We start from the raw sequence: 14,333 nt of genomic DNA, 5'->3' as shown, positions 1-14,333 counted from the left end.
TGCCAAACTAAAGAAAGATCCATGTTGAATAATTAACTGCTAAAAAAGAGATGAATTACTCGTGAATATGTAACAAACAGTACTGAAGAACAATAGTCTTCAATAATCACAAACATAACTGGCATTCACAAAAAAAGCACCAGGAGCTATTTCTTTCTGAAACAAGTGATGCTCATACTACTGATTCATAATACCTTAAGCAAATTGCAGGATAGAGGAAAGCTAATCCATCCTTCCATCCTTGCAATTGCTCCTCCAAGGCAACCTGCTGATGCCAAAATAAAGTTGAGCAGAGAGAAAATGAATCTGTTGTATGAACTCACTCTTGTTTTATGTAAAGCTTACTCCACTTCACTAATATGAACAAACTTTCATAAGAATAAAACCAGCTTCTGTTGGCTAAGGGTAGTGACCAAGACGAAGCTCCAAATCCACTTCATTTTCAGTTCTGGCAATCTTCATCTCATCACCATCTTCCATGCGAGGGGGGCCGATTTGACGACTCAAGGTTTGATCCATGTGATACTCATGCATGCTGAGATGATGCTCAGACCTAGGAGAAGGCAAATCATGATGCTGATGATAAGCATGTAGATAACTATTATTTGAGGAAGGGAAGTAGAGTTGATAACTCATATATGCTGCCATAGCCGTGCTACACTGTTGTTGCTCGATGGGATTTGGTGCAAAATACTTGGAAGAAGTACTCATGTAATCTTCATGGGATTTATTTGTTATTGAATTCGGGTCTTGCTGTTGATGATTCTTCTGCTTGGCCTTGGCTTTATCTTTCCTATGTATGTTCATATGTCCTCCCAAGGCCTGTGCGTTGGTGAAGCCTCTTTTACAGAAAGTGCACTCATAGGAACGTCCAATTCCAGCGTTATCATCATTCATGAGCTTCTCTGGCTGATCGATTTCTTCGCTAGATGTTTCAGAATTGCTGCTATGCTTTCCTGATCCCATCTTCAAGAACCACAAAGCTGATCTCAATAACCCTTCAAGAATTTGAGCTGAGGATTTTAAATAATAAGAGATATGTACAGAGGAAACTCTTTCTTAGATAATTAAAGAGAAAACTATTGGTTGAATGAAGTAGGGTTGGGAACGAAATGAAGAGGAGACAAGGGGAAGACACTAGCTTAGGCTTTGTCCCATCACTGGTATCCGGAATGAAATTGACATATTAGAATTTTAGCACCATGGTTTCTTATATTTAGCCGGCTCTGGGACGTAATTTTCTCAGAAATTTATCAACTCATTTGACAGGCTAACACGCGCACAAGTGACTAGGTCTTCTTATATTTTATTGGAAACAGCTAGCTAAATACAACCAAATTGGTTTTATTTCAACTTAAAAAAAACTTGTTTGCACAGCAGAAAGATTGGTTCGATATGTGAAATTTGGTTAAAGGAATGTGAGAATAATGCAACAAAGGTCTTTTAAAATGATTTCTTGACGATCAAGTCTCATGCAGAATTGTTCCATTTGTATGTTGCCTAGCTACTGCACTGCTATCAAGTAAATTCATCTACCACATGCATGCTAGTCAGATTGCAACATCCGATGGATGCTCTATTTTGAGTTTTTGAGTTCTTTTCATTTGTTTATGGAAATTCATATTCTCCTCTAAACAAACAAGAGTAGAGGGGCCAGGCGGTCGATTTTGTACCATCTTCTTTCTTTCAAGTCAAGACCAATGAGAATGATCTTGTAATAAAATGAAGTATCTTCGAAAGTTCAAGTATTTGCCTTTCTTGTATTTTAGGTATTTACTTGCTGCAGAATTCGAACATGAAGCATCACGCATTAGGCATTTATGCACAATAACTTATATCGCTATTGCTATCATGCATCTTTTTTGATCCTTCGCATGTGCTTATAAATGCCCTTTGGACGGGATAATAAGTTGCTATATGCAGACATTAATCCATGCTCAGGATCCGTAAGTACTCTCGGTCATGACAAGCACCAGCTGCAGACCACCCGCCATGTCAAAATATCATTGAGATCTCTTTAAAAGGCTAAATGGGCAAAGATCATTCTTTTCAAGGTTTTTACTGATCTTTAATTTGTTTTAGATGTTTAAAGTTAAGTACAACTAATGTAGACAAGGCATTGCATTGAAGACTCCTTTTCTGGTTCTTGGATAAAGCAGCATGACTAGTTCACTTAACAACTGTTACCATCTTGCTTTAACTATATCCTCACTGGGACTTGACTAAAACCGGCTAATTCCAACCATATTCCAATGATAAGCTAGCATTTTAAGTTCTGAGTACGTAACATCGATCTTGAAGAAAAGTTGTCAAATACCCTTTTTTTTGGCTTAAGTAAAACATAGCTAGGAACAGCTTTTATTCTTTTATGAACCAAAAAGAGTTGTAGGATTTAACATATGTCTTCTTCTTTGAGTAGATTAACTGATGAGCTGATTCCTTTTAGACTTGAGCAGACGGCCAAATGACGCGTTTATGCATTTTCCCATGATTCTACCACTTTAATTTGACCACGTCCTACGATGAAATCACTGCGATAAGACAAGCACCTTTTTTTGCAAGAATATTTGGAGCTTTTGAGAGAAACCAAGATGATTAAGAGTCATGGTTCTTGACAAGGTAAGGTAGTGACACCTAATTAATGACAATTACATAAGTAATATCACTACTATTCTTCTAAAACACTACTGTTTCCACAACCAGCTGTTGATGGCTAGCAGGACTTGATTAGTTCAAAATATGGTTGAGATTTGACTAAAACTGTACATCCTTCCCTCCGCTGGTTTCCACCAGTCATCTTAATTTTTACCCACAGATTATAAATAACCAGCCAATTTGAATCACTCTCTGGTCCATTTACTTTCTGAAGATATTTTTTTTTTGGAATATACTTTTTAAATATTTTGAAATGAAATTAATATTTTAAGATTCGTGGTCAACTTGAAAGTGCAAATTTTTTATTTATAAATCAACTGCCAAACCTTGAATGCTATTTGCTCTCTCTTGTCACTAAATACCTAATCATCAATCCCAGTTTTAATTCGTAGCTGAAACGAAAAAAAGAAGAAGAAGAAGAATTATTCTTACCCCTCATTTCCCTCCGCCGGCCTCTACCCTAACCATATTGATAGAAAAACAAAAGATCCTTCGTTGAAGGTTTGAAGCCACTCCCAGAAGCGAGGAAGGGAGGGAGGGGGAAATACAAAAGGCAAAAACAGAAAACTAAAAAAGGAAGTAAACTGTAATGGGCTGAACTTCTCAAATATTTGCCTGATCCTTATACTTGGCCCACAAGGCCCACTTTTTTCTCTTTTTTTTTTTTTTTTTCCATGGCTAATACCCTTCTTTTAAGGGAAAAGAAGGGGAAAAAAAAAAGAGAACTCCCTTGGCTAATGCCCTGTTTTTCCAATTATGCTGCCATAGATAACGGATTCTTAGATATAACCATTTTTTATTTTTTTGGGACAATGAGATTCTAGGAAAGAGTTTTTTTTTTTAAAAAAAATTACGACATGATTCCGACAAATTGCCTAGTTCAGTGTAGAGATGATCTGTATATTGCTGTAGCAAAATTAGGAATTCTTACACATGGATGATGCAATATATAGTACTTGTAAGATAATGGGCTGCTTATAGGTTTTCTCAACAAGACTTATTATGGATCTCCGAAGGTAAAAGCTAAATAAACTTTTATTTTTCTCACTTTTAACCTTTTGTTTTAGATTACCTTCAACAAAATATATATATATATATTTTGCTTTTTTAAGATATTCGCAAATGAGTTTAACTTTGAATACAAGAAGGATGGACAACCATAGCCATCATGCAGCTTGGTGTTGTTAACGTATCAAACTTCAAGAAATGTTTCTCTCACACCTTCGTCTTTGTTGTTGAAAGCAATGCATAGAGAGGGGTAGAGTATGTATGATGCGAGCTAGATTGTGATGTGCCCCAATGGGTTTCTTTATCCCATAACTTCTCACTTTCATGTAAACGACTACTTTTTCAACTCATCTAATCTCTGGTTGTCCCTTTCTGTTCCTATCAACATTTTATGTCCGCCGGATGACTTTATGATGATTTTCTACAATCTTCAAATGAAATTTCGGTTCTCTTGGTTTTACTTTAGTCATTGAAGCTTCCATATTCTCATTTACATGCGTAGTCGATCATTAATTCTGTGCTGAAGAAGAACCCTACGTACTGATTCTTGCTGTTGATGCTTTTATTATTAAGTCTAGGGTATATGCTTTAATATTAGAAGGTCACCTAAAGATTAGAAGGGAGAAAAGTTATAAGAATATATAACTCCAATATAATTCCCTCTAAACTAGTAAATTTTTGTTATTTCCTATATGGTATGAACAGTAAAATGTTTCTTCTACATAGCAACTGAGCCTCCCTTTCCAAAAAAAAAAAAAAAACTACTGAAAGTGCATTTATTTTTCTTTTTACCTTCCCTTGCTTTTAGGCCAATCTCTGTCCGAGGATCTAATTGCAAGTAACTCCGAGCTGGGTGGTGCGAATCATGATGATAAAATAAAAGACATGACGTTAGAGCTCTCAGGAACAGCTGCCTCTTCACCTTATAATGTACTACTCTCTGATAACCCTTTCAATCACGTACGTGACTTGACTGAGTGGCTAGAGAGCTTGTACATGATCGTATATCACATGCTTCCTCAGATCTCTCTCTCAAGTACCTTGTACATTTTCTTTCTTTTTAATTAGGCTTTTCACCAGCACCTTGGTTGGCTTGAATGGTCTCAGGTAGCCTAGTTAAGTCGCGAGATTGTGTGTTCGAATCACTTCTCTATCGCTTGTATATTCTTGGGGCGGGGTGCACAGGTGCAGGAAGATTAGTTCAACAAAATTGGGATGTTAAAAAAAAAATTAGGCTTTTCATCACTCCTTCTATTTCATCATTGGTGTTGCCGGAAGTGAGATTACTAAAAACTCACAAGAATTTTGCTAATTAATTTATAAGATTGACAACATGCATGTTCTAAATTGTACCCCGTATCATAGATCTCACGATGCGTGCTCTAGATGATCCAAATTGGCCAAAAGAGGTAGCTGTGGTCAAGATTGAAAGAACTTTCATCTTATTCATTTTTAAATTCAAATTTTCTAGAGAAAATAATGTATTCCCTTTAATGCATCGTCCGTGCTAGCTAGTATAAGAATTGCAGTAATCTTTTTTGGTGCTTGTAATATTTTCTAGCAACTGCATCCCGAGTAGGAAAGAAGACACAGATCTTGCTTGGTGGTCACAGAGTCGAAATGCATTTGCAGGTTCAATAAATACTGAAAGGACAACGTGTATAGCTTTGAACTGTGACCAAATTGACCGGGTAGCATTTTCTAGTGAAGAGTTGAACTACATGGTTTTGATGATTCAAATTGCTGAGCACAGAAGAGGTTGGGAGTGGGGGTATGTGTGCAAGTATGCAAATGTCCAGAATACTATGTTGGGAAAGAATGGGGTTCTTTCAGTTCTCTGTTATGCTTGAAACTGACCAAAACATCTTATTCTGTTTAAGGAAAAGTCATCATGACCCTTGACACCCAGAGATTGTCGGGAACATGCAAACTATCAGATTTTGGGAAAAGCATCGAATGACCCATAAAAAATAACACCACCCTAAATCATTGACATGGCCACCAGCACCACCACCATTGGGGTATAAATGTTTGTACTGATCACACAAGCAGACAATAGATTTGAATGATGGAGAGAGTGCTTTTGTCGATGTTTCTTGAGGTAATTGAAAAGTAAATACTGCTACTGTATTTGATATGTGCTTCCACAGTTTGGATTTGGCTGATTGGTGACTTACAACTATGCCCCTTATTAAGTGTGGTGTTTTGTATTAATTAATTAATGATCCCCCAGCCAGCTGATATATATCTGAAAATTAATTAATTTGTGTAGCACTTTGAAATATGTTTCATTATTGTTAGCCACTTCATTTTTAATTAGTTGGCGCCAGCTTAATCCAATTAGCCGACACATGAAGAAAGTTAAACAAGGGTTCAGAGGGTTCAATTTCTATCTTCTCTCGCTAGAATACTAAAGGGTAGTCATATAAAGTTTGGTTTATGACAAGATTAATTAAGTTTCAAAAGGGTTTTAATGACTATTTAGAAACTTTTAAGGGTCCTAGGCGACATTTACTAACACCTCCGATCCGGGCAAGTTGCATTGTAATTGCCAACCACTCTTAAAAAAAAAATTTCACACTTGTTACTTCGGCCACCACATATCCCAATCTTGGCCATCTCTTTGATGGAACCCAACGATTGGCACTGCAACAAACGCTCGAAAACAATCACAGGAAATTTCTTTTGTTGCGAGCCCTCTAAATCTTTAATACATAACTAATTCATTTTTTCTTCAGGTCGATTATTAATTCTTAAGGTTTGAAAAGGAAAAGGTCTCGAAGAAGAACTAATATATAATTATATGTGTTATCACTTCCTTCCTTGATGTTATTGTTGTCCTGGAAGATATTCAATTCGAAAAAGAGACGTTTGCTTGATATTTTTAATCAAAGCGAGTTGGAAACATGGGATAGAGGTTACATGCGGGCATCTCATCCATAAACACAAGACCTACACAGGCTAGCTAAGTGGGAGATTGATCGATTGCTTTGCGTCTGGTACTTCTTCTACAATCGCCTACTGTTGGATGCTTAAGCTGACCAATAGCATCTGATTTTGAATGGCAGATGGTTCCTGTGTCACTAGTCCAATTTTATTTGTTGACATCATCTTCTTGACTATGATTCCAAAACAATACTGGAATCCCAAATTAACTGTTTCCCTTATCCTAATTGACTTCCCTTTCTTGTTGTGTTTTGCTTGATATCCTTCAACATAATTCTAGCAAAATTTCGCTGCCTATTAAAAAACAAGCAGAGTTCAAAAACGTCCAAAAGTGAAGAAGGAAATGGAAGAAACCATAGATGGGACAAAGTATCAAAGAGAGTCATAGAACAGAAAACCGGAAATAGAGTTTGAATTTCAAGAAAGTATTTTACCTATATATCATACTAGGCATGAACTCGTGAGAACGAGAAATGTTCAAGGCTTCAAGCTTTGGCTCATTTGCATAAATGTGATCATAAAATTGGAAACATAAGTTAAGCTACCATATCTATTTAAAATTGAAAATTTGCATGGCCTTCCGCAATAACACAACATATAAGCTAGTTAAAAGTTTAGAAATCTGAAAAGGTACTTCTTCATGGAATCATCTCCCTGATCTCTAGTACTCCTACACTCTAATTTATCCCTGACTTAAATACTGCAATGCCATAATATAAAGCACTACACTTTCTTACTTTCCCTTATATTCCCCCAGAAAAGTTGAAAAATGTTGGAGGCTAAAATAAGACCATGAGATTCTTTAGGACTGCTCTCAAGTGTATCCCAGTCGAAGTTCCAAATCCAAATCCTGCTTTGCTTCACCAACTAAGCCAATTTCCAATTCCAGCTTAACAATATCTCCCCTCTTCAAAAGTGAACCTTCTTTCTCATGCAGCTCAAGAAGTCTTTTTGTAGCTTTACTCTTCATTAAGTCTTGATCTTTAGGATATGAATGGCTCAGTTGATGAACACCACCGCCATCTTTATCACCCCATATTCTCATTCCAGTGACAGTTGCTGGTGGAGTTGTGGAAATAGTGGAAACTGGGGGAGGAATTGGAGAAGGAAACGTGGAAGGCATCAAAGGACATCTTGCTGAAGGACTAGGGTTAGTATTGAAAGTACTGAAGTTAGGGTTTGGTTCAAGGTTGAGATTTAGGAGGGAATACTGACCATCCCTTGGTGGAGATTGTCTCAATCTAGCTCTATCCCTCCTATGAACATTCATGTGACCTCCTAAAGCTTGAGCGGATCTGAACTCCCTTTTGCAAAAGCTACATGAGTAAGATCTTGGAGGCCACGAAAATAAACCAAGTAAATCTGCTTCTTCAGTGCCATTGCAATCATTGAGAAAATCCCATGGAGGATTCTTAACCTTATAGCATCCTGCGTTCTTCTTGTGGCTATTGTTGTTGTTCATCTCTTTCATGCTTCTTCCACCACTATTTCCCCGAGCACTGTTTCTCTCCATTCTCTGCTTTCCACTTCAGTGACTTAGTCAGACCTAATAAGTTCTCTGGGTTGAGTACAAACTGCGGCAGTTACTATATATAAATTGTATCAAAGAACACAAAGAATTTCCTCCCTTTTTTCTTTCTTTCTCTCTTTTTTTTTTTGTTGGGATGAGTGGAGGGGAGGAAAGAGGTAGGTATAGGGGTATATGTGTGTATTTTGTGTGTAAGTGAGAGGAAGAGAGAGTGATGAATGAAAAGGGGGAGAAGTAATGTGAGGTTGCTGGCAGAGCCCTCAAATTCTCAGCCAAGAAGAAGCTGAAAATCCCATTGGAATTTGGGATGCATTAACACCAACAGTTGGCTAAGTTTGGTCATTACTTACTAATAATAGAACCTCGTCCTGCCAGATTATGCCTTTTTGCTAATTCTGGGAAACGACCCCTATGGATGATCCTCACTTCTCTTTTGAATTCGTGTCATATATCATCACACTTCCAATTGTTCTCTCTCTCTCTCTCAAGATGAGGTGTTCCTTTTTTCCTCTATTTGCAGACTTGTATGTTAGGTAATTTTCTGATTTTATAAGGTACTAATTAAGTGGGAAATTCCTTTAAATTCTGCGTTTTTAAGTTTAGTTCTATTTGAGAAGTTTCGTATTAACCCTTTTTGCTTCTTGCTTCACATGTCCAATAATCTAATACTCACTACATTTCTTCTATATTTCAGCATTAGATATCTTATTACGAGATATAAAGCCTTCTTCCTCTGACTTGAATGGGAGAACAAAATAATCCATAGATGAAAACTCACACATGTTGCCGAAATGAACATAGACATACGTTATTTTAGCAATAAAGCTCTCTCGAATTTAAATTCAAGAGGATGATTAGTATCTTGATCGAGAAATAATTTAAAATTTTCTGTTGAAGAGATAATAATATTTCAACAGCAATTAATTTGTCATCATTACGCTGAGGAACATGCATGATTTCGAGGTTCAAGATTCAAAGATTTATATCTAGGTACTTGGTTAGGCAATTGTCGTGGCACACATGGCCAGGATCCATCCACTTCATCAAATGCGACTCTAAACAGTTGAAATTTCCAATAATTCTCTCAGCAATACTTCACCGTGAGAGGTGGGATGTTGCCACATACTGGCAAATTGTTGAAACGGGATTGAGACTTTTATATGAACAAGTAACTTGGGATTCAACAATTAATTTTGAAATGTATGACTAATCAAACCTATACAAATATATATACGTATATTGGGTTTTAGCGTTTGTCACATGGTTGTGCAATTGATATAAATAGAGTATCAAGTGTTAATTTCTTGAAATAGTGAAATCAAATTAATAAAGCGTTTAAATGTGGGAGGAATAATAGATGTGGATATATACATGCATTTATTTTTGAACCAGATGCACTAACCTAGTGTGAAAAAGTCCGCAACGGATCTTCTGTCCCACACTCTGTGCCATTCTCTGTTCCACTTTTTATTATATTGCTATTTCTCCTTTATAAACATCATATTTTAGTTCTTTTTTGTTTCCTTAAGATCCAATAGCTATTAATTCAGCAATACACAAAATTTAACAAACTCAAAAAATTAAAATGCATAAAAATGAGATTTTTTATGCATTTTCTGCTGTATTTTTTAATTTTCTATTATATATTACTTTTTTTAAGCTATTATATTTATTTTTTTACTGAATTAATAGCTATTGAATCATAAGGAAACAAAAAAGAACTAAAACATGATGTTTATAAAGGAGAAATAGCAATATAATAAAAAGTGGGACAGAGAATGGCACAGAGTGTGGGACAGAAAGATCCGTTGCGGAAAACGTCCATATAATTTGTGCAATAGGGGCATTAATTTGCTCATGCACATGACCGCTATTGACATTCCGGGATCTAGCAGCCAAATGCAATTTTTTGCCTGTAAAACAAGAAAAAAAAAAAGTTTAGGTTATTATATTTACGGAGCAAGTAGTAACATTTTCTGAGTGCAAAAGAAAAAAAAAAAAAGATGAATCCATTCCATGTTCTATTCGTTCAAATTCTTTGGGGTGGGTCATATATACCAATGTGTTTGCAAGTCATGATGAGTAATAAGTGGTTGGTCACGTTATTTTGAAATGGAACAACAGTAGTGACAGCCAAAATATTCACTGAAAAAAGCTTTGATAAATGACTACAAAGCCTTAGATTTCAAAGGTGTAAGGATATCTGAGTGAACCCCAGATTTCCTTTGCCATTTTCTTTCTTATAAGAAGGAAAGTTTTCCAGAACACCCAAACAAACAAAAGATCGTTCCTCATATAGCTCAGATTTTGTGATTGACTGGTGGCCAATTGGATGGTGCGATCCCATTCTATAAACAGTTGTGCCTTTAACAAGTTCAGCTGAGCCGAAATTGCAGACATTACCCTTAGCATATGTACATTGTATAAATTAAATTAAATACACACTAATATCAGCTCTGGGTGTTTCCTTGAAGGAAAAGATAATCATTGAAGCATGCAGTAAAGGAGGAGACTTTACTTTTATTAAAAGCTCATCTCAACCAGCATAATTATCTGTGAATCCTTGCTTAATTTGTATAAGACAAAAAAGAAGGAGATAAAGGGAGGCTAATTTTGCTATATATTACTTTGATTGACAAAAGGCATGTGTATGTGTTTTTATCGTTGTTCCATCTGCCTTTTCAATTCTGAACAGCTTCAAAACTCGTATCCTCCTTTTATTAGACTGGTGGTGTAAATAATTGTTCTTATATGCTCATGATTTCCATATTTGCTTTAGCTTCCCTAATGTTACTTTAAAAAGTTTTTCGAAAGTTAAAAGGGTAAGCTTTTTCATGTCTTAAAAAAGACCTTCTTAATTCCTTTTATAAGCTTTTTTTAAGAAAACCACCTAGTTGATGAGAGGTCCTAATTAATTTACTTATAGGACAAAACAAAATTAACAGAACTGAAATTTACCGCTTAAAGTTGGTAAAAGGATGCATGAGCCTTGCTATTTAACCAAGTGACTAGGGAAGGGTTGGATTGAATGTTAAGGTGAGAGGAATTATAAATAGGAGATTCTAAATTTAAGGCTTTCCACTTATTAAAAAAATTTAAAAAAAAACTAGTGACTATGACCTGTAACAAGAGAAAATTAGAAAAGGCCATTGATAGGTTACATTTTTATCATTAATTGTATGATTGTTTTCCTCATTTATATTACCAAATATTGTATTAATTGATTGATTCTACTTATATTTGGTATTTTGTGTCAATTATAGGAAGGTGGAGCAAAAAGTAATAAAAAAGGTGATTTTTCAAGAGTTTTTCAATTCAAGATGGAGTCTACGTGGAGTATTGGATGAAAATTAGGAAACTATCACTTTTTATTAAATGTCTTATCAGGGAACAATTAACATTAGATGGAGAAGTTTTCTTTTGCAATTAGAATTCTATTTTTGGTTGGCCAATGGACGGCCGAAGTAGTAGACTTCAATTAGAAAATAAAGAGAGAGAAAAGGCCGGAATCCCGTGTGATTACTACCTTGGTAGGGAACAAGAAAAAGGAGACGGCTGCTGGTCTCTTTTTTAGTTAGTCTTTAGGGAAAAATCAGTGATTATCGATGGTGTCCCATGGATCTCCCTTGAGAATGTGTAGCTAAATCTCCATTTTCTAGTCGAAAGTCAATTTGAGAACTCGGTTCCGAATATCTGTGAGATCGAATTATTTTACTTATTTTTTTATTCATTTGTATTTGTACGTTTCCTGATTTAATTTCTTATGATTGTTATGTTATTTGAATGTCAAGGGTCTGATATTCGAATTAACCTAATAATCTACTGCCAGATTAATTGACTGAATTCGTAATTGTTCAATTGATTAATATCAGTGGCGACTAGCTTGATTGGTTTCATGTTAGGGAAACGTATGATCTAACTTAAACGAACCCTCGTAGCATGTTTGTTGGTTAGGGTTGGGTTTTTCTAATTCTTATTGCAATCGAGAAATTAAATCATATGGTCGTATTTAGGGTTATTTCTTAGTTAGGAAAATAGTTAATGGTCGTACCTTGACTATAAAAAAAGTAAGAAAAAACCGGTTGCATGTGTGTGACAACTACAATCTATTAATGAGTAATTGAATTATCTTTGCATCGATGATCAGTTGAATGGACCGTGTTTGAAAAGTTGGACCTTTGGCTAGAGTCGTATTGGTTATTGATTAATTCCTGTTTATTTCTATTAGTTGTTCCATTAGTTGGTTAATTAGTTATTTTATATTTTCCGAAAACCCCTCATACTTCAAACTTTGGAAGAAACAAATTATCCCCAGTTTTTGTGGATTCGACCCTACTCACCATTATATCAAAATTTGTATTTTTCTCGAGTAGGTTTTATTATTACACAGGCTCGATAATCTGTCAATTTTTGGCGCTGTGAATTAATTGGGATAACTTTGCTCGAGTAGAAGTCTTCAAAAGCTACCTTTTTTTTTTTTTGCTTGAAAAGCTAAATTGTACTTTCATTAAAAAAATCTCTTTCTAAAATTAACCGTTTTAAACTTATATTAGCTGATATAAGGGGAAAAAAAGGAAAACACATCAAAATATATAGTTCCTGTCCAAAATGAACATATAATCTAGACCCATTCTGAGCTAATAATTAAGAAAATCCTCAAGGAATCAAAGGCTTAGAAGCCAAACTTGCGATTAGTACTAGGTTGGAACGAAGCCCTACGATCTATAATTTTTTACTAATTAATTTATGTTAAAACATTTTGTAGTTTGGAATCTCAAAATTGTGCCTGTAGTAGTTTTTTTTTTTTTGGTCGAATTGCACCTGTAGTAGTTGCCTGAAGTGAATTTGTTTGATTCTAGAGTTGAAAGATGAACCAAGTTTCTTGACACTCATCAAGCTCCACTTGATAAAAACTCGTTTAAATTTGGTTCACTAACTAGTTAAATTAAAATTGAACAACGTTTTATGTTCGTTAGTTTTCAAACTCGATAAAAAACTCGCTCATACTTGGTTCAGCAAATTGACAAGTGATACTTGAACAAAATTTCAAATTCATTAAAATAATTAATAAACTTGAACACTAGAGTATTCAGTTTGATTAGACTGGTTTATATTCTTATTTGGTTTAAGCGTACTGCACTATTCACCGACTACCTTGGTTGTTTAGCAAAAATCAACTATGTACTTACATAGGGTATAGCCTAATTCATGGCATCATGTATACCTTTGACAATTTTGGAAGGATTTTTTTTATACACTGACAGAGAAGTAAAATTTTTTATAATAGCAATTTTGAATGTATGACATATGTACATGATTTGAAGTTCAAAGTCAAATTCAAATTCATGTTATGTGGCATGATTTAAAATTGATAGTATAAAAAAAATTATACACTAATCATGTATTAGAAAGTTATCCATTTCCAAATGCAATGCAGATATAATTTTCCACTTAAAAGGAAATACGTGTTTAAAAGGTACATAATATACTAGTCTTTCATATGTTTCCGCTAGTATCTAGTTTATTAGTTTGCTTTATCATGATATTTACGTTAATTACAAGTACTACTCTTGCACTGCAACTGTTACGGGCGTGGAGGCAGGGGACCAGGCGACCTGCACGGCCCTTGCGACCGGGACTTCTAATAATTGCATTTTTACCTATATTATTTTATAGTATTTTATTTTTAACCCCTTATCTTGCCCCTAGCTTTTTCCTCAACAATATTATAGTTATTTTCCTTCTTAAAACTTATATTTGACTGATTTTTACAATTATCCGTGGTATTAATTTGTGCAAAGAGGATTAATTTCTTCTTTAATCATATGTAGTCATTATACATTATGTGCAATTTCTGTACTTTTATTCTTCGTGCATAGAAAAAAATATTTCATTTGATTGAATCAGTTTTTATGTGCAAGCATTAGTTGTAATAATAAATACTAGAACTTTACTTCCAAATTAAAATTCTTTAACCACAAAGAGTTACAATTTTCCTTTTTGTTTTTGTAAAACAACTTATATGCGGCTTCTTGTATCCAAATTCACTCTCCTATTGTCCAATTCTAACTCCGCCACTGCACGCGTAGATATTTATTATCTCAAAAATGTCAGGTATGATCCATAAATGTACAAATGCATTTCTCCTAAAATGCTAATTTATTACAAATAATAAGCCAAAAAATATGTAATATCC

The 14,333-nt window shown here is 34.9% G+C and overlaps 2 protein-coding genes across 2 annotated transcripts; both read right to left on the bottom strand.

Annotated features, from left to right (window-relative positions):
• Positions 1 to 399: 399 nt before the first annotated feature.
• On the bottom strand, positions 400 to 966 carry LOC113735380 (uncharacterized). The gene has a single exon (XM_027262391.2). The coding sequence runs from the start codon at positions 964 to 966 to the stop codon at positions 400 to 402; it is 567 nt and encodes a 188-aa protein (XP_027118192.2).
• A 6,117-nt stretch (positions 967 to 7,083) lies between these two features.
• Positions 7,084 to 8,612, bottom strand: LOC113733766 (transcriptional regulator SUPERMAN). Its single transcript, XM_027259945.2, has one exon. It carries the CDS (start codon positions 8,120 to 8,122, stop codon positions 7,424 to 7,426), a length of 699 nt encoding a protein of 232 aa, XP_027115746.2. The 5' UTR covers positions 8,123 to 8,612; the 3' UTR covers positions 7,084 to 7,423.
• Positions 8,613 to 14,333: the final 5,721 nt, after the last annotated feature.

Source organism: Coffea arabica, chromosome 3c (genome assembly GCF_036785885.1).
Source record: "Coffea arabica cultivar ET-39 chromosome 3c, Coffea Arabica ET-39 HiFi, whole genome shotgun sequence".
Taxonomy (NCBI): Eukaryota; Viridiplantae; Streptophyta; class Magnoliopsida; order Gentianales; family Rubiaceae; genus Coffea; species Coffea arabica.
The sequence above is the reverse complement of the archived record's forward strand: the minus strand, read 5'-3'. Positions and strand labels throughout refer to the sequence as shown.

Coding starts and splice junctions, on each gene's coding strand:
- LOC113735380 (XM_027262391.2), bottom strand. CDS start 966: ATGGGATCAGGAAAGCATAGCAGCAATTCTGAAACATCTAGCGAAGAA.
- LOC113733766 (XM_027259945.2), bottom strand. CDS start 8,122: ATGGAGAGAAACAGTGCTCGGGGAAATAGTGGTGGAAGAAGCATGAAA.